Source organism: Ambystoma mexicanum, chromosome 9 (assembly GCF_040938575.1).
Source record: "Ambystoma mexicanum isolate Mex_15411 chromosome 9, UKY_AmexF1_1, whole genome shotgun sequence".
Lineage (NCBI taxonomy): Eukaryota > Metazoa > Chordata > Amphibia > Caudata > Ambystomatidae > Ambystoma > Ambystoma mexicanum.
In genome coordinates this window covers 698,874,008-698,897,462 of record NC_090931.1, presented here as the reverse complement: position 1 = coordinate 698,897,462, position 23,455 = coordinate 698,874,008, and the positions used below count along the sequence as shown (strand labels likewise).

The 23,455-nt window shown below is 43.0% G+C and overlaps 1 protein-coding gene across 1 annotated transcript in view; it reads left to right on the top strand.

Annotated features, from left to right (window-relative positions):
- KLF7 (KLF transcription factor 7) overlaps positions 1-23,455 on the top strand; it is a 200,760-nt gene that overhangs the window by 169,704 nt on the left and 7,601 nt on the right. Inside the window, exon 3 of the mRNA XM_069615587.1 lies at positions 21,801-21,924. Within this exon, the coding sequence (XP_069471688.1) occupies positions 21,801-21,924 (124 nt within the window). The remainder of the gene's footprint in view (positions 1-21,800; positions 21,925-23,455) is intronic.

Below are 23,455 nucleotides of genomic sequence, written 5' to 3'. Positions count from 1 at the left end.
AAGGTAAACACAAACTTTGGTGTAGTGTTGAGATTGGAAAAAGTGGCTGGATGTGACTAAGTGAAGTCATATGGAATTTCTCTCGCAGTACTTTATATAAACAACAGCTCATAGCAATGAAAAGGAGCTCTATTGGCACGCTGGGGGCAGGGAGGCAGGAATGTTACTCCAGCAAAGGGTTAAGAGGGTACCACTGCTACATCTTCACTAACCCATTCATAGTGAAGCTGAGAGGCAACACAATACTTACAGAAGCAAATAGTTCAGCGAACGGGTATTCACCTAATCCATCATTTGAGGCCCCTCTGTATCATTACAGAAGTGGACCAGCCATGCATCAAAGGCTTGGCTCAACTTCCAAAGGTAGTACAGTCCACCTTGCTTTACCGTCTCCGATCCGTATGGAACATATGCAACCCATTCCTTTTTCACTCGTAATATCCCCCCATCTATGAGATATATTTTGAGATCGCTGCGATTGGCTCGATGCCTGGGCACGTTGCTCCAACCAAGAAAGACTGACTTAAGTATAGCGATGGATGATATGATATGATAGGTTAATTATAACACGCTTAATACCCAGTGGTTTCTAAGCGCGGACCCGGGGTTCGAACTTGTGTTGCTCCGTGTCATCTTGCTTCCAAGGCGAGCACATTGCTGCTGAGCTATCCTCCCGATGGACATGCTAGAGCCAATTCTTCTTAGCCGCTGGCCATTCTTCTCGGTTCCACCCGATGCCATCGGTTATTAGCTCGTCCCTGCCATTACCGAAGCAGATCAAACATGTGTAAACCTGGTTTGGCCCTGCTACCACAAGAGCGCGCAGCCTTGACCGATTTGCACTGGACCACACTCAGCATCAGAAATGTTTTATCCAAAAGAGCTCATGGTGAGCATTGACTGCTACTTTTTGAGGCACAATCATGAATGACTTACTTGCATAGAGTCCCCCCTTCTTGCAGTGGTACAGATGAGCTAAAAAGTGATGGCATGGAACCCTACCGAAAGTCATTATAATTGGCCAAGCAGGGCTTTCTTAAGCATTTCACTTAATCGCTTTTTGGAGCTCATCATAACACTTGAAAAAATATTTCTCTGCCATAAGAGCTGTATTTATTCTATAGTCCTTCCATCTGATGTCAGAAATGGATTAATTAACCACAGAGCTGCCAACATTCCATCAATATTAGCCATGTGGATAATTAAGAATAGCCTATTGATGGTGCGTAATTTGTCCAACGGGATCATGTGAGCCGAGGACCAGGCAAAGACAAGAAAGAAATGCTTTCATGCGAGCATGGCCGTTGCTAGTATTAACGTCGACTAGGCAATCATTCATTATGTCCCCGGCAGCAGCTTCTATCCCTACAATTCCCTATTATTTTCTTTATTATTGTGGTGGACTGGGGAATTGTCACAGTTGTCGCTGAGGGAATGTGCCCCAATGTTGAGCGGCAACCACTCAACACTAGCGGAGTTCTCCACCAAAGAAAGACAAAACCCGCCATGAACTCTCTGAATCCTCGCCTTGACCAACTCTCCCATCTGCATCAGCTTGCTGACTCGTGGTACTAGTGCAAGTTCTGATTGCTGACTAAGGGTGGATCAAGCTTGCTGTGCTCGAGCATTTAGCTCAGTCATTATGTCAGGCATGTCTTTGGCCCTAGAGATAATGATAATGATAATCGCAGTCAGTGATGGTGCAGTGGCCTTCCTGTAGTCACCATATTCTTTATTCAAGATCCGATGCTGTGCGCTCTTTAGATTCCCTGCTCCTCGCACTTCTCAGCTTTCCCTCTGTTCATGCATAAAGGAGCCTTCCATGAACTCTCCCGCCGCTGTCATGCTCCACGTCCCCTTTTTATCTCTTCAACGTTCTTTCGTCATCACCCTTCATGTGCCATACCACTTACACCTTTGCGCCTCTACACGTCTTTCTCTATTGTCCCACTCCCCTTCTCAGTACCCCGCCTCTCTTTCCGCATCTTATTCTTCCTGTCCTCTTCCCATCCATGCCCTCTTGCCACCACTTCTCCATCCCCCTGAGTCTGTTTCTTTTTTTCTGCACCCCATCCCTATCATCCTTCCGTACTCCCACTTCGGCTGAATGATCCTGCAGGGCCCCTGTCGCAATCTTTTCAACCCTTTTTACCCACCCCCGCCCCTGCGTACGTCGCCACTCAATGCACCCCAGCTCTGTATCCTTTCCTCCCTCCCTGCCTCATCACTGTGCCAAGACATTGATGTCATGCCTGGTAATTTCAAGCAACAACCAGGCTGTCAGCCATGTTGCGCTGAAGAACTGGAACAGGGGGGTAAATTTGACATACGAGCATTTTTTGGAAGCTGCCAGCACTTTGGGGTTGAGTGATTACTTGAGTTGGGGGAGCCTTGGAACTGGGGACATAGAGAATTACCATGATGTCAAAATACTTGTATGTGGAGGCAGAGAAAACCAAGCTCCCTGGAGGCTATCTTCCTTTGGGGACTCCAGGCAAGTTCCACTTCGGGGACTCCTTTCAATATCCTCAGGAAACTGCCGGGGTAGCCTGCAAAGCAACCGGTGAAGCTCCACCTCTTCTTATGCTGATTTCGTTAAACCCATAACATACAGTGCACCTCGCTCAATGTTCCAGATTGGAGTGAGAAGAGAAGATGGTGTCTGGCCACTTCAGTGCAGAGGGTGCATTTGAAGCCTTGTTTATGGAGTAGCTAAGACCATTGGCGGGGCTATATAACTCAAAGAAAAGTTGAGCGAGAGAGAGTAGGAGTTGGTCAAGAAAATCATGACTGTTGTAGTGGACGTGGAGCCACAGGGCTGAGGAGCTGTGGCAGCGAAGGAGCATGGGAGTCAAGTTGGCATCTTTTGCGGCCATGCGAGAATGTCCTATGTGGTGCACAGCGTCACTGGGGGTCTACTTACATGACATTTGGGAAGTTTAAGAAGGCTTCATGAGAAAGGGGAGGAACTCTGCTGGAAGATCCTTTACACCCTACCGCAGTGGCTCCAGTGGACAAGATTACACCGGCTGCCATCTTTGAGGTGGATTTACAACCCATGGAGCATGAGGTGATGCAGAGGGTAAAGTCAATGGAGGAGTTCTTGGTTCTGATGTCTAGGATAAATCCTGTCGCCCTTTGAAACAGGGTGTGTAACACTGGAGTTGCGTACACAACTGATGAAGAAGTCGGATAGGTCTCCGTTCTACGGCATGAGTGAAGGCTGACACCTCTTTGGTTGGTAAACCAAAACCACCCTAAACCACCATCTGCATTAAGTTATATCACACAGTAACCTGGTCCCAGGCTGAGCTGCAACCTGGCAATTCAATCATATTGGACATACAAAGGTTCAAAGGAACATGTTTCATAGCGTGTGAGTCGGCTCCAATTTACAGAAGTGTTTCATTTTTGTAAGTTGTGGGAAGAGTGCATCTACCAGAAACACTTTATAGTGACACATGCAGACCATTCCCATACGATGACCAATTGAGGGGCAAGGCATATTTATACATACAAATGGTGCTATGCAGTCTATTAGATAGGTTGCTGAGCAAGTGGACAGTAATGCCCGTTGTCCATAGTGATGTTCACTGGGCGGAGTGGAGTACCGGGGGAGGTGGTAATGGTGCTGGAATGTGGCAGGAGTGCAGTTTACAGAGCCATGAGGTTTTTTTAGGGCTAATGTCAATCCACAGAGACTGACAATGTTTTTGAGCGTTTCAGTGGATTGGCTCCAGTTGTGAAAATAAGTGTGAATGGGAGGCAGCGCATGCTGCACTAGGGACAGACATGTCAACTACTGCTCTGAAGCGAAGAGTGCAAGAGTAACATGAAATGCAGTTAGCCCGATTGGGGTGCTGACCGACAGTCTGTGAATAAATTAAAAGGCCAACAGGAGGAATTTTAAGAGGAATTGATAGTACACCGACAGCCGTCTAGCATGGAGGCGGTGGGAAGAGGTTGGAGAGGATCAAGGGAGGCTATAGAGGTTGCAAAGATCAGCGCTATGCTGAGAGCAGCAAAGGAGTAGAGCGCAACTCCCAGGTGAAGGCCTGAGCAGATACGGAGTCAACAGAGAATGAGGGTATACATGAAAGATTTAGTGGAATGATAGAGAAGGTGTGATCATATTTTCCAGATGTTTAGGAGGCTCTTCTTAAACTCTGGCTGTCAAAGCGATCAAGTGATGAAGCTTTAGTTGCATGCATTGGTTGATGCCTTAAGGTGATGAGGGGTGGGTAAAGTGGGGAGCTGGAGGAGGCGGAGGGGCGGGTTTGATGACGGTTTTGGGGAATTTAGCATGAAGGAGTCCAATATGTTTTGTTGGGTCAAGTTGAAGCTGAGGTTGAGGCTGGGATGTAATGTGCTGATAGCAGGGACTATGGAGGTAGCAGAAATAATATCATATGTTGCTCACAATAAGTGGCAGGACTGGGCTGATTTGGGACTAACTACACTGTACATTTCATGTATTTTAACTTCAAACACTGTCTATGTTTGTTTGGGGAAATTGTTAGTGTTATTTAGCAGTTATGGTGTCTGCATTGTGGCAATCCTTGCCTTCCCCTCCTCAACCCCATCCAACAACCTCTTGCTATCCTTTATGGAACAGGAGGTGATCTTAAGGTGGAATTATAAGAGGAGATGGGAACTATAATATTTGTAAGTGCCAACTACTAGGAGATGTATTTTTTGTGCCAGAGAGGTCTTTGAATCGTTTATTTCCTACCTGAAGTAGGAATATATTTTTGGTGCAAATGTAATGAAATATTAAAATAGCGTTTACAATTTCTTAATCGGCCCCTTTCATAGTTGGGTTAATTAAATCTTGATAAGAAACAAACTTTAAGGAACACTGGCTCACAGCCCCTTCACCCACTCACACCCTGAAACCACCAATGCACTTTATTTCTTGTTTGTAATTCTTGTAAAGTGCAAAGTTCACTGCAGGGTATATTTTGTTGTTGATGAAGACCAGAACATGCAAAGACCAGAAGTTATGACAATAAGCAGATATTGTATGGGAAGAGAGACATTTTGAGCACATTCCTGTAGGTTAGATGGTCACTTAAGTGTAATAGGTGTGCCATTAGAGAGTTCTTAAGATTGCTGGCTTTGCGTGAGAAGGCACAACAGCCTTTCATTGAAGACAAAATGTGGGGGGAGCCAGCAGTGTTTTGGTGGATGATCTCGTTGGTATGTGTTTCTGAAATTTCTTGAGGGGGATATTGAGACTAATACTGTGGCCATACGATCTTGAATTTGGTTCTTTGCAGAATGGGAAATCAGTGGGGGTTATTTGATTGCGTGTGATATGAGTTTGGCATCATAAGCTTAAAATGGGCTGGGAATCTGCCTTCTGGACCAGTTGAAGTCTATGGGTTTGAGACTTGGGTAGAACTAGATAGATGTTGTTGAGATATTTGAGACGAGTCCTACAGAGCACCATTGTGCTCCTTCAAACCTCTACACTCTCAATACATGTCAAATGTATCCATGAAGTGCTTGGCTATGAAGTTAAGTAACACAGCCAAAGTGTGATCTGCAGTGCTCTAACATGCCATAAAATAAAAAAAAAGGTATGAGTGCTTAACCATCTTCGCTGTGGAGGATAGTGGAGGCAAGAGACGCTGGGGCTGGGATGAAGAAAAGTGCTGAAAGGATATATAAAAGACTTAGTAGTTTTCCATTGAGGAAAATCACATCCAAGTGCTGCGAGTGTGGTGATTGGACATACTTCAGAGTTCCCATCCCATGCATATGGCCACCAATGTATTGCCCCACTCGACCCCATCAGAAATACTCAGCGTATAGATCGAAATAGCCATATAAATTGCAACACATGTAGATGCAAATGTTGAGATGTCACACACCAATCTGCAATTGAAAGAAGAGTTGTGGCTGATCAGAATTTCACTTGTTGGGGATGAACTAGAGGTAAGGCTTCCAACTCAAATCTAGTGTTGATGATGAGAGAGAATTCTCTCTCGTGGAAGAAATAGAGTGGATTGAGGATGGTGATGTGTCTCTGCCTGGTATCTCCAAGACTACCCCTGGACCCTAGCATGCCCGAGCAAAGGCCCAAATTAAGGATATATGCAGGTCTACCAATTAAGAAGGGGCTGAGAGGGTGAAGGGCATCAGCAAAGCCTCAAGTCTGCCGAGAGATGTGCAAAGCACAGAGGAGTCGGGCAAGATGCAATTATCAACAAACACAGGAAATTGTAGCACAGGAGGATTTGAACAATGCAAACAGTGGATGCCATAAAACCTGGCAACCCTTGCTTCCTCGATGAAGTATTTGCCGGCTTGTTGAACCCCAGGGAATCTGTCTGTGTCCAGTTTCATGTACACATGTCATGTACGTTGCAGAGGCTCAGGCCTGGCGAAAACCAAAGTTCTTAATAATATGGTAGAGAAAGATCCCTTCCGATCACCTTCACGGGGATACACAGTGCCTTCAAAAAAAAAAATATGCTCCTATCTGTTAGTGTTTTGTTTGTGCATATTTGGGGTGAAAAAAAGTTCTGCCCATTTTATGTTTTAATTTTTATATGCGTTTTCTCATTTTGTCAGCTTCTTTGAAACCCTCACAGAAGAAGTGGCATCAGAATAGCAGTGGAAGTGTAGTCTGCAGGGCCACAAGAGCAGCAAAGGGGTGCATTTTATTTTACTTTACGACAAAAAGTTTACCTACCTACTAATCCTGTCCTACCAATAGTAGTAGTAGTATCAGAAATAGTAGGGCTTCTGTTAGTAATAATAGTACTACTAATAACAATAGTACTACTGCCTTCAGCAGTACAACTACTAAAAGTAGCACTAATATTACTTTAACTACCAAGTAGTAGGACTTTTACTAAAAAGAGTATTACTATTACTGGCACAACTACCAGTAGTTGTTACTACTACAAATCATATTAATAGCATTAACACCAGCGGTGGTAATAGTAGTAGTTGTAGCAGCATTGGTATTTGCGTGAATACCAGCACTGCACTACTGAGAGTAGCAGTGCTATTATCGGTACTATCGCCATTGACTGTACTAGCACTACTATGTGTAGTAGAACTACTACTACCACCAATACAAGCAGCACTGCCAACCTCAATAGAAGTACTGCTGCTATTACTACTTTCACAAAGCTGCTTAAATTAATACTATGCTACTACCAATATTAATAACAATAGCAACAGTAATAGTAGTGGCACTACTACAATAACCTCTGCCATTAGGAGTCATAGTGCCAGTCCTACCAATGGTAGTAGTAGTGCTACTCTGATACTGTTAGCACTACTAATACTGCAAATGTTGCTTCTGTTGCAAGTAGTAATAATTGTACTACTACTAGTAGTGACATTGAACTTACACCTACACGTAGTACTGATAGTAGTACTAACAATGTTAACAGTACTCCCAGTTCTACTGCATCTACTGGTGTCAGTAGGGGAGGTATCCCTACTGGTGATAGTAGTTCTGCGTGGGTAGTAGTAGTATTAGCAGCAAGAACACTATTAGTGTTACTAACCGCATACAAAGTAACACTACTACTACTATCAGTAGGATATTTTCAATAGTATTCTTGTCATGGCTAACACTGGCATTGGTTCTATTAGTAACACTGCTAATACTGGTAGCAGCAATACCAGTGCTGCTACTGCTGGCAGGAGTGATATCACTCTTGCTACTACTAATAGCAGCAATTGGTGGGGACTGATTAGTAGGTATTGGTGCACAGCAAAAGTTTAAATGGATCGTCAATCTGCAATTCTCCATCTGCTCTGACGTCCTTTCCTGTTTTAAGGCATGAAAGCAACTCACAAAATGGAACACAAGAACAGTAAGGCACATTCATTAAAACATTTTGACAATGAGAGTAATAGAATGATTGTTTTACTAAAAAAAAAAAAAGATGGGAGATAAAATATGAGCAGATAGGCACTACATAGTTTATGTTTGCAAAAATCATATGTCCCCTTTACAATTGTATTGTGTTCAGGGTTTTCCGAAATCACTTTGACACTCAATTCAGAGCAATTGCAGTAACTCTTGGGTCTTATTTAAATGATAAGTGTCAGGTGTTGATACATTGAACTACCCCATTCCCCCAGTTTTCACAATAAATTATGTATCAGCTGTCATTTTTTGAGTGGGTTTTATGAAAAAAGCAATAATTTTTGCTTCGACGGAAAACTGCATCTAAATATAAAACATTATAGAGAGCAAATAGGAAATAAAATCTTAGGAAAATGTATTTTAAACAAAAAACTTCGGATTGGATTTTGGTAATGGTCTTACTGTTTCATGGATTCAATCTGAAGTTGTTACGTTCCATATGTCCATCCCATGCAGCCTTCTTCCTGGATGGGAGGAGCCCAGAACTTTGCATTCGCGCGGGCGCGTGCTCCTGTGTGTGTGTGAGAGACACAATTGGACCTGTGGACCTGATTTATTTAAATGTTCCATTCACCAAAGACACTTCACCTTGTGCATTCCCCGTGACTACCTGTCTAGTCAACAGTTGTGGTGGACTTTGTCTAAGTTCTCGCTGCCCTCTAGAGGCACGGGCATTCTGGGAAAGCTCACACATTTCCTATGAGCAAGTCTATCTCTCATTCACATGCTCGAAAAGTATAGGAAAAGTATCTCCATGCAAAGGGTTCGATGAGTTTGGACTGGCTTTGGGGCTGGGATGGCGACCGACTGAATAGAAAAATCTAGTCAGGTTTACGGCTATTCCCAATGAATATGTATGAGAAGAAAGAGCGTATCGTGAATTTTATTGAAATAATGTGCATTTTCTGTTCAATATGGAAACCTGATAGGAATTAATTTGGGGTGGGGTCAACGATTCAAACCTTAGTGTTCATCACATCTCTTTCCATCAATGAGCTCAATAAATGAATTTTTACAGCTGCATTCCAAAATGGAAAACTGAAAACTGAAATTTGAAAAATAGATATCACTTGAATTCTAGCACGGTACGCAGTGATCAACAGACTCACTGCAGCTCTATGGTCATAGCCAATAAGCTGCCTGAAAAAAGCAATGTTAGACAACTCGTGTTGCAGTGTATTGTATTACTTCTAGGAGGAAAATAGAATGGATTAAACAGATTTACCAACAAAATATCAGTACCACGTCCTAAAAACTCCTCAAAATGTTAGTCTATGATGTTACTCTCGTCACGACATCCCTGACCCACTATGCAGGGCCTTCCTATTGTCTGAAAACTCCTTTTTGACTGGTGGCAGAATATCTTTTTCCAGAAAATGTCGGCCATGTAAACAATAAAAAGAGAAAACATACTCGTACAGAGTCAACACAAGTGGAGAGCAGTGGTTAGTGGAATGGAGAGGGCAGGTTTACAGGACAAGTGTGGAGATGAAATCTGAGTTTAGTCCGACTGGAAATTGTTGTGGAGCGGAGGTTATCAAACCACAAAGGTCTCGGCAGGATAGCTCAAGGGCAACGCGTTCGCCTTGGAAGCAAGACGACGCGGAGCAACACAAGTTCGATCCCCAGGTCCATGCTTATAAACATCTGGGTATTAAGCATGTTATAAATAAACAAATAGAATTACAAAAAAAGATTGCCCAACAGATCTTACCTACTTGCATCTTGCAAGTTCAAATACGAGACAGACTGACATAGCATACATTTAAAAAATGAGTACCCTCCAGTTGCGTAATAAAGTCATGTACTATTGAAACTCCTACCATTTAGTTAATGACATGCCGTGTGCTAGTGGCAAATGGTGCTATTATCATTACGGAATCTGAAAGTTTGTCTTCCCATACCACCCCTAGCAGTTAAGAGTTAATGAGGCTGCGAGGGTTTCTCTGCACTGTCAGGATTCCTGTTGCATTACTGAAAGCTATAACAGTAATTGTTGTTAACACAATTTTGCCTTATCTGGAGCAATGATGTGACCCAAGACAATGAATGAAATGCATTGTTAGCCTACCCCGCTCCTCTTGTTCGTGCATACGTGTGTGTGTGTGTGTGTCTATAGACATGGGGGTGTACTTCTTTCACTGACTATTGACTCCTTCGTCTAGCATCAGCGCCCTCTTCTCCCAACAGCACTAAGAAATAACACTAAACAAACAAAAGAGACAATGCAGCAGAAGGCTTTGTTCCAAACCCATGAACCATAAGCCTTTGTCGCTTTTGGAGGGCGGCCAGAAGCGTTCGAGACCTTCAGACAACAGTGCCATCCACCTGGGTTGTGTTCAAATTGCTCAATTAGACCTTGAAATTACAATTGCCGCCATTGCCCTCTGCTTGAGTTGGTATGGCTAATGAGAATCTCTGGGAGAGAGAATGAATCCAGCTCATGAAGAAAGGCCTCGCTAATTCACGTTTAGCTTTGCCACTCATGGATTCTACAATGTGTGCGCCATTCATTCCAGACCAATACTAAGTACATAACGTTCCGAGTCCGGGAGCTCAACAGTCAGATTGCACTAATCGTGTTGTGTGTATTCACAGTTTCTGAATCCGGTTTGAGTTGCAGGTCCTCATTTTTCGAACAGGCATTTTTCTAATTCTTACAGGGTTTTGCGAAGGAGATGTTTTTAGTGGCTAAGTGTTGGACAGTGCAGCCAAGGAACGATATGGTGTGAGTGATTGTGGGCAAGCCATCTCCCTGAATCCAACTTCCCCAATCTGCAGAAACTATAAGGGCTGGGAGCATGCTAAATGCCGGTATACACAAATACAGAAGAGCTAGAAAATGTCAAATGTAATGGTGCTGGGGCATGGCTTTGCAGTATGCTTTAGTACAGGACTATTAAGTGGTTTGTGTCTGTCAGTGCGATACTAAGTACAGCCCTTTACAGCTGGGGTGATCATTTCAAGGTGCAAGCTGCTAGCCACCCATAAAAAGGTACCCTCCACCTCAATTCCACACATACACATAGCACAACATTTCATGCTCACCCAGCGTTAATCATCACTAGTCAATGCCCAGTGGCGAGTGCAAAGCTGGCACCTTGCTCCACAGCTTGTTTGAGGGGCCATGATGAGCTATGCAAGTGATCTGCAAGTACACAACACTGCAGAGCAAGGCACTGTGCGATTTAGTATGCAGTCAAATATAATGTGGGGAGAGCAGGGAACATGGACAAACACATGCTAGCAAACAAACAGATTCCTACTGTGCATATGCTAAATACGTCTGAATCGTTTTGTTACAATTAATGTTAATTATATTGATGCGTTCATTAAGACAAGATGGTGTTTATTATTTCTTTCGTATTAATTCATAAATAATTACAGGCGTTAACTTTGTCTCATGTCTCTCTTATTAGTTGAACAATGCAAACCACCTGCCTATATTTACATGTTGAGACATGTCAATTTGATATGTTTCATGTTTCAAAAATAACTCAAATGCATATACATGTTTCACTCCAACAATAAAACACATTGACACTTGTTTCGATGAACCACCCTGGTTGGTGGGTTTCCTGCTCCCCCCCTTGACTTTCCTTTTATTTTTATTTTCTATTTTTTTATTTATTTCAGGCGCGTCCCCCCTTGACTTTCCCAGGATATTTTTCTTTGTACTACTTGCTTAAGATGAATTAACTTAATTTCTCAAACCTGTGGGTGACTTGATAGTGCCTGATCTGAAATATAATAATTTTAACACATCAACGCATTCATATACTAACAATCCAAAAAAGAGGGATGAGTTATGGTTTCAGCAATGTGGATGTTAATGGTGTTTTTGATGTTATGTTTAGGGTTCAATAGCAGGTTAAACCTTAATATTGGCATTCCCCACATAAAAAGACTTTAGGCCTGATTTAGCAAATGTTTTCCAATGGGATTTCACCATTGCAAAGGGTTTTTGTGAACCTGGCCCTTTAGCTTTTTATAGAGTACACTTAACTGTTTAAAAATGTGTATGGATGTGTTTTGTGTTGCTCTGTGAATCAAAGTATTTTCATTTGATGTATAATTGAGATGGTGCGTGCATGATGTCGGGCCGTTTATTTCCGATAGTGTAGATGCAAGACTATGAAGGTGCAGTAGGCGTGCATGCAGAAGTGTGAAAGCATACTTGCCAACATAACCCATTCCAATCTGTTAGGTGCTTATCCAGTCCTGTTTTATTTCTTTGCATTCTGGCACTCGTAGTCAGAGTTTCATCATGGGAAAGGTGGAACTACAAGTCCCCGAATGCAAAGAAAAAAACCCGGACTGGATGAGAACCTACAGTTTGGAATGGGTCATGGTGGCAAATATGTGTGAAAGAACAGAGTTGTAGGCTGGACCAAGAGCATGTATTTGAATTCATAAGAGTTGCTGCTCGGGCTCTGCTGTCAGACATCTTGCCAAATAAAGAGATAAAACAGTACATTTTAGTTTTCAATGTTTGAGTGTTGCGGGTATGCGTGTGTGTGTGTGTGTGTGTGTCTCGCACATGCATGCTGGGTGCCGCAGATGGTTTTAAGAAGTTCTGTGGGAAATTCCAGAATTGATTTAATTCCTCCAACCATACAGCACCCTGTTTGCTAGCCAGTATAAACGTTTTATTTCACTTCTATCTCCTCCCGTACTGTGCATGAGTTCCATGTGGGTTGTTCAATTTACAAATGTGTCTGTGTTTGGCAGTATACATTTCCTTTCATTTGCCCCTCCTTTGTGTTCTGCCCATATACAGAAATACATTCATCGATACATTGGTTTGCCCGCAGAGTTTGGCTGAAACGATTTTCAAAATGAGTGAGGCGGAGGTTTGTGCCAAACATTTCGAAAATCCAAGTGAACAATTTTGAGATACATGGCATAAAGAGTGCATTTGTGAGTCTCTATGCAACGCCTCCTGCAATTTGAATTCAAGAATTTTCGGCAGGAAAACAATAAAAAGTTGCCAAATTTTGTACAAGTACTCGGATTTGGGCAGATCCCAGGGGCATGCCAAAGTTGCTGAACTGAGGAAAGAATGTTTGCATTTTCCAATCAAATGCGAACTTCTGCTTCGTATCCCATTTAGTTGCAAAATCTTGAGTTATCACATTAATTTGCCTTTCTCACCCTGATGAAACATATGGCTTCCGCACATTTTGGCATCAAAACAAATGTCTCACTACTGCATGTGTTCACCAGCTCCTCTTCTCCGCTAAGGATGGTGGTTCATCAAAAAGTCACAACGCGCTCGTAGGTAGGGAGCGATATTCAAGGACCGTACCCAGCCAGCTCACAGTAATTATGCCACACAATCCTCCAGCTGCTTGAATGACCTATTGTATTATATTCGGTTATTTATATAGCGCTTTGCCCTCATTTGTATGGCCTTAATGCGCTTTCTGGTTGGAACGCCCTCTGTGACCATAGTCAATGTTGTGGAGGTTCTAAGAGTTTTAGATTAAGAAATGCTTGTGTGCATTTTCGCCGGTTTAGGATTTAGGTGGCTGGCTAGGCTCCACTAAGCAGCCCAAAGGTCAGGTATCATGAATGAAATAATAAACGAAGCCCCTCTTTAATTGGCTGCACCTTTGGACACATAATAGCGGGTCCCTGCAGGGGTTTTTGTGCGGGTCCCTGGGAAGGGTAAGTTGGTGGACGCCAGCCATTAAGATCAAACATATGCAAGAGACATACTGAACGCTGAGATAGAGGCGCTGAACCTTCGTCTTTGCTAAACAGACCAGGACCTAATAGCCTTCTTATTGGTTATTTACCCATAGAAGACAAAGTTGAAATCGAGAACTACCTTGATTTAGTCAAAACCCCATTTGCTCGTGCCCTTTTATTTAAATGAAGGGTGGGAATTTTACTGCTGGGCAGTTTTACATCTAATTGGAAGGAAGGTGGCTCAGATAGATGCCTCTATTGCCTGACGCTGAGGGAACCCATCTACATTTCTTATTGCTCTGTCCAGCATACGAGAAAATGAGATTGGCACACCAAAAACCATGTTTTAATAATCGTCAGATTAGAACTATGACCACAGAAGAAACATTCTGTAAAAAAATGGATTCGATTATGTGATTTCTGCTGCGTCTCATGTTCTCTCGAGGGCTGGACTAAGAGAAGTAAACAGGTGAAAATTCCCCTCATTAACAATGCATGCGCATCATGTGTGTCAAATCACCTTTTTTAACATCATGTATGATTACATGATGCAATAAGCCCGCCCTTGAACTCGTCTGCTGTGAGCTGATTTTGTGTCTTTGAGTGTCTGTATCAGACGCAAATAATCTTGCAGCAAATTTGTTTTTCATTTTAGTAAATATTGAATCATTCACTTAGAATGTTAGACTCATTGTTTACAACAAAGGAAATTGTAATACGCTGTAAAGTGCCGCACTTTTAATATTTGTATCTATTGCTTTGTAATATTTTATTGTAACTGCCTATTTTTTAATCTCTTGGATTGCTTTTATGGTGTGTTTGCCGAAATAAAGCTTATATTGATTGATTGAAATATTAAACACTGTAATGCTTTTGTTGATTGAATCAACTCATTAATATCTTGTCCCTAATCGAATTGAAAGATTAAAAGTTGCATTAGTCTAGCCAGAGACCTAATCTTGTCCAGATTGGACTAGTATAATGCCCTCTATGTCGGTACTAAAAATCACAATATCAAAAAACTACAGGTGATACAAAACAAGGTCTTGAGAGCAACGCTAAACGTACCGAAAAAGACTCCCATCTCAATGACAAGACGAAACACACACTGGTTTCCCATACAAGAGCACATGCTCTTCAAAACACTATCTATGACGCACAAATGTATACATAAGTCTGCCCCTAAATATTTGACAGACAAATTCACCACCAACCAATCTAACAGGCCTACACGCTCAGTCTACTCACACTTACTCGCCATCCCACGCTTCAAACGACAGAACTCGGGAGGCAGCAGCTTCCCTGTATTAGCAGCCAAACACTGCAACTCACTACCTGCCGCGTTAAGGTCAGAAGCCTCCCTCTGGACCTTCCGCAAACACCCGAAAACATGGCCTTACTCACAGGAGTTACTTAAATAACTCCCCTTAGCTGCCAACACTGCATAACAAAATCCTTACTGTTCTCTAACATTGGGGCTGCCAGGCCTAACCAATCGTTTATCTGTAAAGTTGGAACTGTGCAACTGTGCAACTCTACTACCTCCTCCTGTCATGTCTACATGCGTAACCTTTGATACTGTTTACTGCCCACTGGCCCATCCTTGTGTACCCTTTGACACTGTTTACTGTCAAGAACAGCGCGCAGATGCCTACAGGTTGGGTGCGCTACACAAATTGCAAAATAAATAAATACACGTGCTTTAGGATAGGTATGCTAGAAACACTGTTTGTTTGCTACAATTGTGTGTCACGGCATATTGGAGATGCTTCTACCAAGGGCACATTCCTTGGGCATGCTATGGTGCCTGTTGGGAGAGACACCCCATTCTGTTGGTGTACACTCTAAATTAAAGCAAGATTCCCTCAGTTATTTTGACCTCCAAATATTCCTATCCCTGAAAATGTTTCTCTATTGAAATATGTTTTCGTTACAGATATTTTTAATGGGTTTAATGATAGGGCAATTTGTACAGTATTATGACTTCTGACAAGTAAGAGAGCCGAACTTTAAGAGACATATGCACAAGTCCAATTTTTGACTAGTATGTGGGGAAGGCAGGATTTACGATAATAACTTCCTGTGAGAGGCCACAGAACGGCATGTGATTCCCTCTGCCCTCCTCTAATCGGACAGGACACATGGTTGGTAAATGCACCTCTTTCAGGAGTCAGGGGGCGTTTGCAGCCACTTCTCCTCCCTCCTGTGACAGCCGAGTTGTGTAAAGGACCTGGCAGCCGAGGGATCTGAAGAAAAACAATGAACAACGTGTAAAGTTTGTGAGTGAGAGCTGAAAGCCGTCAGATACTGCAGGTCCCCTTTAGAGTGTATACCGCCCTTGCAGAAAAGACCAGTACTTCTACCTGCCAAGATAGTCAAATGGCAGGGCAATTAAAATAGGTGCTTTTCAGATCCGGAAATAGATCATACTGTGTATCTTATTCTACACAAGAAGTAATGTGATATGATATGGCATTTATAACGCACCTGTACACAAGTGCTCTTCCACATGCATGAGGTGGGGCTGTACCAGAGAGCAGGATAATGTTTAAACTTCACAACAGGACTAATAAATAACCTGTGCAGCTCTGCTCATCGTTGGCAGATATCCACCTCACTCATATCACATACGCCAAGCTCAGGGTCTTTGGAAGGATTTCTGCTCCCATAGATGGAAGTGACATCCCGTAATGCCAATCTGGTGCCCTCTGCTGGTGACCTCATAGACAGTTGCCTGTTATTGTTGACCCCCTGGTTACACCAACATAAAACAGGGCGAAGGCTGGAAGACTTGGTTATAAGAGTCTATCTTAGGAGAACAGCTCATTACGTTTTACGGTTTGTTGGGTGCTGATTCACAAAGATATTACCAGGGCTAAGCCGGAATTTCTTCCTGCTCTGTGTTAGCGACTCCCATGTTGTCCCACACTGAGGGGGCAATGTGCTGCAGTCAGCTTCTCAAAAGAAGGTTTGCATCTCTTTTGGTCCTTCTTCCATTCAAAGGCCCAATTGGTCACAGACTCAAAAATTCAGAACATCTCCCATGTCTCAGCTTCCCTTCATGATCTGAAACTAAGGTGCCTAATTTACAAAGCAGTGATTTTGCACCAATGTAGCTATTTATGCACCAAATTACAACTCCTTGGTGGGCCTAGAACTTCTAATAGCTGCCATTGGGTACTTGTAACAATCCCATGGCTATTAAAACTATAACTGAGCATCAGATAGGGCTGTTGCTAGGTTTGGAAAATATCCGGCGCTACGCCAATATCGGGAGTGGCAGGACTCTGGGCTAGCTACTCTTTTGGTTGTAACCCCTGAGCTTCTATCTGCGGCAGCAACAAAAGACCTGGGGCTATAGCCCCCCTCGCCTCTAGCTCCCCTCTAGCGACGCCTCTGGCATCAGACATTCTCTTCAGCAGCCTCCCTGTTTTTGGGTTACCCCTTCTGTATCTTTGAGACTGGCCCTTTCTCTTTTGGCTTTCGGGCATTGTTTAAAAACATATTCGATACTAGTTGGCCTGGGATTATTGCCTCCTCTTTTGGCTTTTACTCCATCACTGACAATTACAACTTATTTAGATTTTGATTGTAGTGCTTAGTGGCTTTGATGTGTTCATTTCTGTTGTGTACTTACTCACATGCTTACTATCTACAGTGCTTTCTATGCCCCAGGGCCAGGGTTTGCACTCTTTCAAATACCCTCTAATAATATGAATATGCTTATGTGCCTTTTGGTTGGCTATTTCAATAGTTGTTTCAGTTTTATATATACAGAGGGTTAGTATTTATGGGGGATGCCATAAAAGTACATTTGCATTCTTCTGCATGTATTCTGTGTGCACATAAAAATAATTATTTTATTTGGTGATGGTTAACTAAGCAAAAGGGTTTATTAGTTGGCTTGTAAAACGAACAGACTGCATCCTAGCCGTTAACCCATTCCTAATTTACTTACACGCCCTGCCCTCCAGACCCGCCACTTTTATATGTTCAGGGCACATGACCCTCAAAGTTTCTAAAAGCACTTACCAGTACTTACGGCATGCTATTCCTGCCTCCCGCCTAAAACAATGCAACTCTTTGTCCCAAAACATAGTTCATGGTCAGTGTTCATGCCGATCAATACCATGTTACGATCCACTTCCAGGTAAACATTGCCACTCAGGTCTACTTGCATTCCCTCTCCTCAGGCAAGTGGCATTGGACCTCCACCTCAATGACGCCTTCCATTCCCAATGAAGGGCTTATCGGTACCGGCGAAAGTCATTGGCCTCAGTCCAATGGCCTTGTCCCACTGGCCTTTGCAGGGCACAAAGCTCAGAGTCAGTGGAAATGGGGCACATGCACAGCTCAGTTCATAATGGACAAGTGTTCCATAATGCCAGTAGGGGCAGAGGGGCATTGTAACTAAAGTCATCTAGGAGAAAAGGAAAATAATAAACACTAGGATTAGAGACACAGGATGATGTAATAATGGGGGCTACATTGTTTACCTGAAAAGATAAGCCCTCAATCCCCACCCTGCCTTTTGTTGTTTTTTCTTGCCCTTCTGGTCTGCTTTCAGATCATGAATAGCACAGACAAGGACATCTTGAAGTCTTTGCCACTATATTTATAATCCAACTTAACCCATTACTGTAGATGCGCCCAGAGAAATGAGTGGACACTTCAGATCCTGAGCAGCACAGATACCAATCAAGAGCTCAGAGTAAGGTCACAATCTGAGCTGTGGTGTGGAGGACACTTCATATTGTTTACTGTACATCACTCTGGATAGTTTATATTCCCTCATTACTGAATTGGTTTGGTCGTTAGTTGCACAGAGACATTTCCTGTTATTGCATTGTCAGCTCATTGCTTGATGTCACACCCAGGAAATGGGAGTTTGGGGATATTGGCTGATCGCACTGATTCCTAGGCAACCCATCCGGACCGCTCGGTTTGTCTTACTTCTATAGAACTTGCGCTTCCCTTGTTCTCCTCTATTTTTCTTAAGAGTGGGCATCATATCTCTGGTTTCCTCTCCTTGCTTGAGTAATATAACTTTTTTTTTTTTTTTTTTTTACTCTGGAGGGCAATCATGTTGCATAATGATGCAGAATCCTGGTTCCTCCTGAGCTTGCTTTATAATTGATCAATCACTTAAGCAATTACTTAAAGACATCCTCATGTCTTAGTTGTGCTCATGTGATGCTCGGGCAGCTGTGTTTGCCGGCCAGTGCCGGGTACTTGGCGTACTCATTGCTTTTAAATTGAATAATTGCATTTGACAGAACTCTGCTCAGGAACTGGATGTCCGGTAGGAAGTGAATTAGAAACATGCAAATAATCGTTAAAAAATGATACAAAGTGAGGGAACTAAAACTCTGAGCTTTTTTCGACGGGTTAACTATTGTTCAGAGTCTCTTCGTAAGACCATTCGACTGGAAAGTAAACTCCAAGCTATCTATTTGAGATAGCCAACGCACTCTTGACCGCAAGGACAAGGCCATCAAATGTTAAACTGTGCGCAGAGGACAGAGAGTAAATGCCATAAAGATGGTTACCTACCTCCATTGTATGCAGGCAGAACGGATAACAAGATGTAATGCTCTTAAGAACGATATCCAAGGACGTTGCAGCCATAAACATGGCCAACAAACTTACAAATATATGCATGAAATATTGCAGTGAAATCGAAGTCATCCCAAAGAGCAAACTAACCACAGCCCTTACCATAAAATGAGCCAAGGGTCAGCCTTGCAAGAAATGCAAGCATGATGGCCACCTAATTCCAGCCCATGCAAGGATAATGGCAGCTAGGTCCAGCTCATGCAAAATAAAAGACCACATCCATCTACCTCACCAAAGAACAAGTCACAACCAGTTACGATGTCTTTGTTACTTGTCTGGGCCATTATGAAAGAAGGCCTGTTGCGGATGCGGATTTCCCTGATTTCAGGTTCTCCCGCTCCAGCCAATCCCTTTCTCACGTGTGGCCAAATCTCTCGTGTATACTTCTGCATTTCTGCAATGCAAAGTCATTTTGCACTGTAATAATGACAATGCACTGACTTTGCACAGAGAAAGTATTCTTTGCACAGTTCCATGAATCAGGGTTTGTGTCTGCAGTCCAAAGTCACCTTTCAGCAGTGCAAAGTCACTTTGAACCGTGCAAAAAATTCCATGAATCGGGCCCTATGTGTGCTGGTGCTTCACTGGTAATATAGGCAAAGTTATAGTTTGAAAAATATATTTAAATACACCCACTCCCTCTTTGTGCGGGCTAATACAACACATTTGTGCTGTGTTAGTAGAATTGGTGAAAGCCAAAGTGAAAGTGATATGGTACAAACCGAGAAGCACCCATTATGTGCGAGGTGTAAACTCTGGGAATAACAGACTCGGACAGCCAGCCCCCTTTCTTGTTTATCACATTCTTTTTATCCAAAGTTAAAGTCCCATGTGTAAAGAGTGAAATGTTCATGGTATCCGAAATGAAAAGGCAGGAATTATTAAGAGCCGGTGTCCCCGAAATAATGTTGCAATGTAGCTCGGTGAAGCTGCTATTCTAACCGTTTTTAGTGAAATGAAACAAGAACATGTAAAGAGGAATTGACTCATAAACAGTTCAATAAATTGACTTATGTTAGTTTCTTATTTTATTTATTGAACATTTGTATGGTGCCTATACAGCAGAAAGTGTTTCCAGGCGCCACAATAACAAAGGGGGAAGGTGGTAAGAGAGGAGGATAAACAACAATACACAATTTGACTAGGCCTTGAGACATTCAAATCATGCAAGTGCAGCAACAGGAACTGCAGGGTGGGAGGGGCTGTTCTCCGGTAAGGGAAGAGGGGGGAGAATGCAGGAGGGAGGGGGTCTCAGGGGCTGGGTAAGTGCTGTGGGGAGGGGGCCCCGGGGGCTGGATAAGTGCTATGGGGAGCCCGGAGGACAAGTGCACTAGGGGACGGGATAAGGGTCAGCTAGGGCGAGGAGGGGGTGGCCCAGACACAGTAGTCTAGTCATGGAGGGGTGGTAAGGAGGTGCTCAGACAGACTGGTCGAGGGGAGGCCTGGCAAGGGAGGGAGAGAGGGAAGGAAGAGTAGAAAAAGAAGGTCTTGAGAAGATTCTGGAATTTAAGGAGATCTGGCTCAAGTCTGAGAGGGGGGCGGCATTCCAAAGGGATGCTCCTGCTGAGGAAAGATATCTACCTCCCACTCTCTGCTTGGAAATTCATCTGACCTGCAGAGAGTTAGAGCTAGAGGACCGAAGGACTCTTGCAGGGAGGTATTTAGGGAGAGAAATATGGATGTAGCGCAGTCCCAAGTCCCAGAAAGCTTTGTGGGTGATGCAGAGTGAACTTGGTCCTTCAAGCCACCGGGAGCCAGTGGAGAGATTTAAGGGCTTGGAGAGATGCGGTCCCTGGGTTTGAGGCCAAGGATAATTCTCGCAGTCCTATTCTGGATTCATTGAAGATGGCGGAGGGAGGAAATGAGGAAAGAGGCAGATTGAGGGAGAAACTATTGCAGTAGTCCAGCCTGGAGAGAGCCAGAGCTCTAGAGACAGTGAGTTTCTGGGGGAAGGTGAGGAAAGGGAGAATGCCTCTAAGGAGGTGAAACTGAAAGTGAGGCTTCTTGGCAAAGTCAGCGATATGAGGTGAGAAGGAGAGAGAGGAGTCGAAGATGACACCCAGATTTCTTGCCTCACAAGAAGTTGAGGGGAGGGAGGTGACTTAGAGATCAGATGACATCTTATGATGTTTCTACGTCTTTCAACTACATTTATATTTTACTTGTTAGCTAGCTTTGAACTCTTAGTTTTATGGACCAACCAACTTCAAACCACCTTCTTTAAACCCAACCTAAGTTTACTACTAAAGAGGCAACCGGCGGTAATGCTTTCCAGTCCCCAAAATGGCTGAAATCCTAGGTTGATTTTGGTATGATGATGTTTAGTCCTGGCGAAAAATATTTTGTCTAGTTACCATCAGTCTGGAGAACGCAGAAATCTGTCCTCATGTAGAGTTAGGCAAAATGCCACACATTGGGCCGCATCTCCACCTATGTTATTAAGGAAATGTGAGCAACTTTGCTGTGAAACTGTGTTCACAAGTATGTCCATATTCGAATGAATTCTAAATGAGACGACCAGTGTTTTGAATGATGGACCTATACTTTAGTGTTGATAACTGCCTAGTTGACTGTCTCCATTTTGTTCCTGCAGGTGAAAAGCCTTACAAGTGCTCCTGGGAAGGCTGCGAGTGGCGCTTTGCACGAAGCGACGAGCTGACGAGGCACTACAGGAAGCACACAGGCGCAAAGCCCTTCAAATGCAACCACTGCGACAGGTAAGGCCACTTGTTCCTCCCTGGTGACACTGCGTGTGAGAGATTGCGTTTTATCTGTAACATTACAGCAGGAAGATACATGGGTTAACTACATGAGGTCCTCAAGGTCCCTTATGTAGTCAAAATCCATGCATTCTGTGATCTGGTAGGATTCTAAAACACTGACAGATTGTTTCAAAGCACGTGGACTTTGGGAATGGTAGGGGTGATTGCACTTAATTCCAATACAAAGACATTCTTGCGTGCACAGTTAGCCATTAAAAGGTAAATTAAAAATAAATATAGCTCGTTTACAAGTGAGTTCTTGATACTTTGTTCATGAATGCATAGCTTTTTTGGGGTTAGTATTTGTCGCTTTTACATAACCACTACAACATCCCTTGCTGACCTGTGGTTTCCAAACTGCACATAGAAACAGGTATTTTTGTTATTATCACTAGCACCCATAATATGCCCAGACAACTGATAAAACACACCCTTCAAAGGTTCATTAACCTTTAAGTATCCAAGCCACTACAGGACCAACTGACCACTTGCGTAGGGGAGCGCATATTTCCAGAGCTCTGAAAATGGACCATTAATAATGCACAGGATACCATGTCTTAAATAAATCCAGCAAGTGCGCTGTCACTGCCCTGCTCAGGATACATAGAACCGTGCTGCATGGTGTCAGGTCTCTGGATAATGTGGCTGTGCCAACCTCAGTATGAGACAGCAAAAGTATACAGCATGAGCTATCCTGGAATAAGTGCAATTCTGCATCTGATTGGTCTCATTGTGGACTGCGCCATTGTTGCCTGGGTGACATTGAGTTTACCAACGACGATGGCAAATGCTGATCTGTGTCTAGCAGCAGGAAACTGTTTAGAAATGGTACAATGCTAACATTCAAATCTCTATGGGTTTTTGTTAACAGAATGCACATACACCTAGATAGCAAGTGGAGTGAACCCCATTCTCTTACATCCCTACCCCACCATTACCCCTTCAAAGAATATCCTCCAAAGGACCCTTACATTTGAATCCACATTTAAAAAAAATATATATTTTCCAGAAACCTGTGGCCCATGCCTTTCAACACTGTTAGGAAATCTTGTTCCGAAATTCAACATTTAATAAAGACATAATGCACAGCAATACGCAGCATGGAAAGGGATTTTTTTCTTAATCTAGTGTTCCCTTTCTATAACATTAATTTGGCACTATGTGCATTGTAGTTTTCATTCAACATTTTTCTAATTATAGTACTGTGTGGAACAATAAGTGATTCACATGTATGTAAACATGTGGACATTCCTGGTTCTATAATTATTTTGCCTCTACAGAGGATGGGCCAAACTAAATGTACACCAATAACCTCCTTTTGCCCCCCAAACAAGGGGGAGATTTGAAAAAATAAAATGATGTATTTACATAAATGTATCTATTGGTTAAAATATAGGTAGTTAACATATTGTTTGATTCTTGCTGATCACCAAGCAGGGAATTTAAGAACATGTTTATTATATAAAAGGAGGAAACAACAACTGAC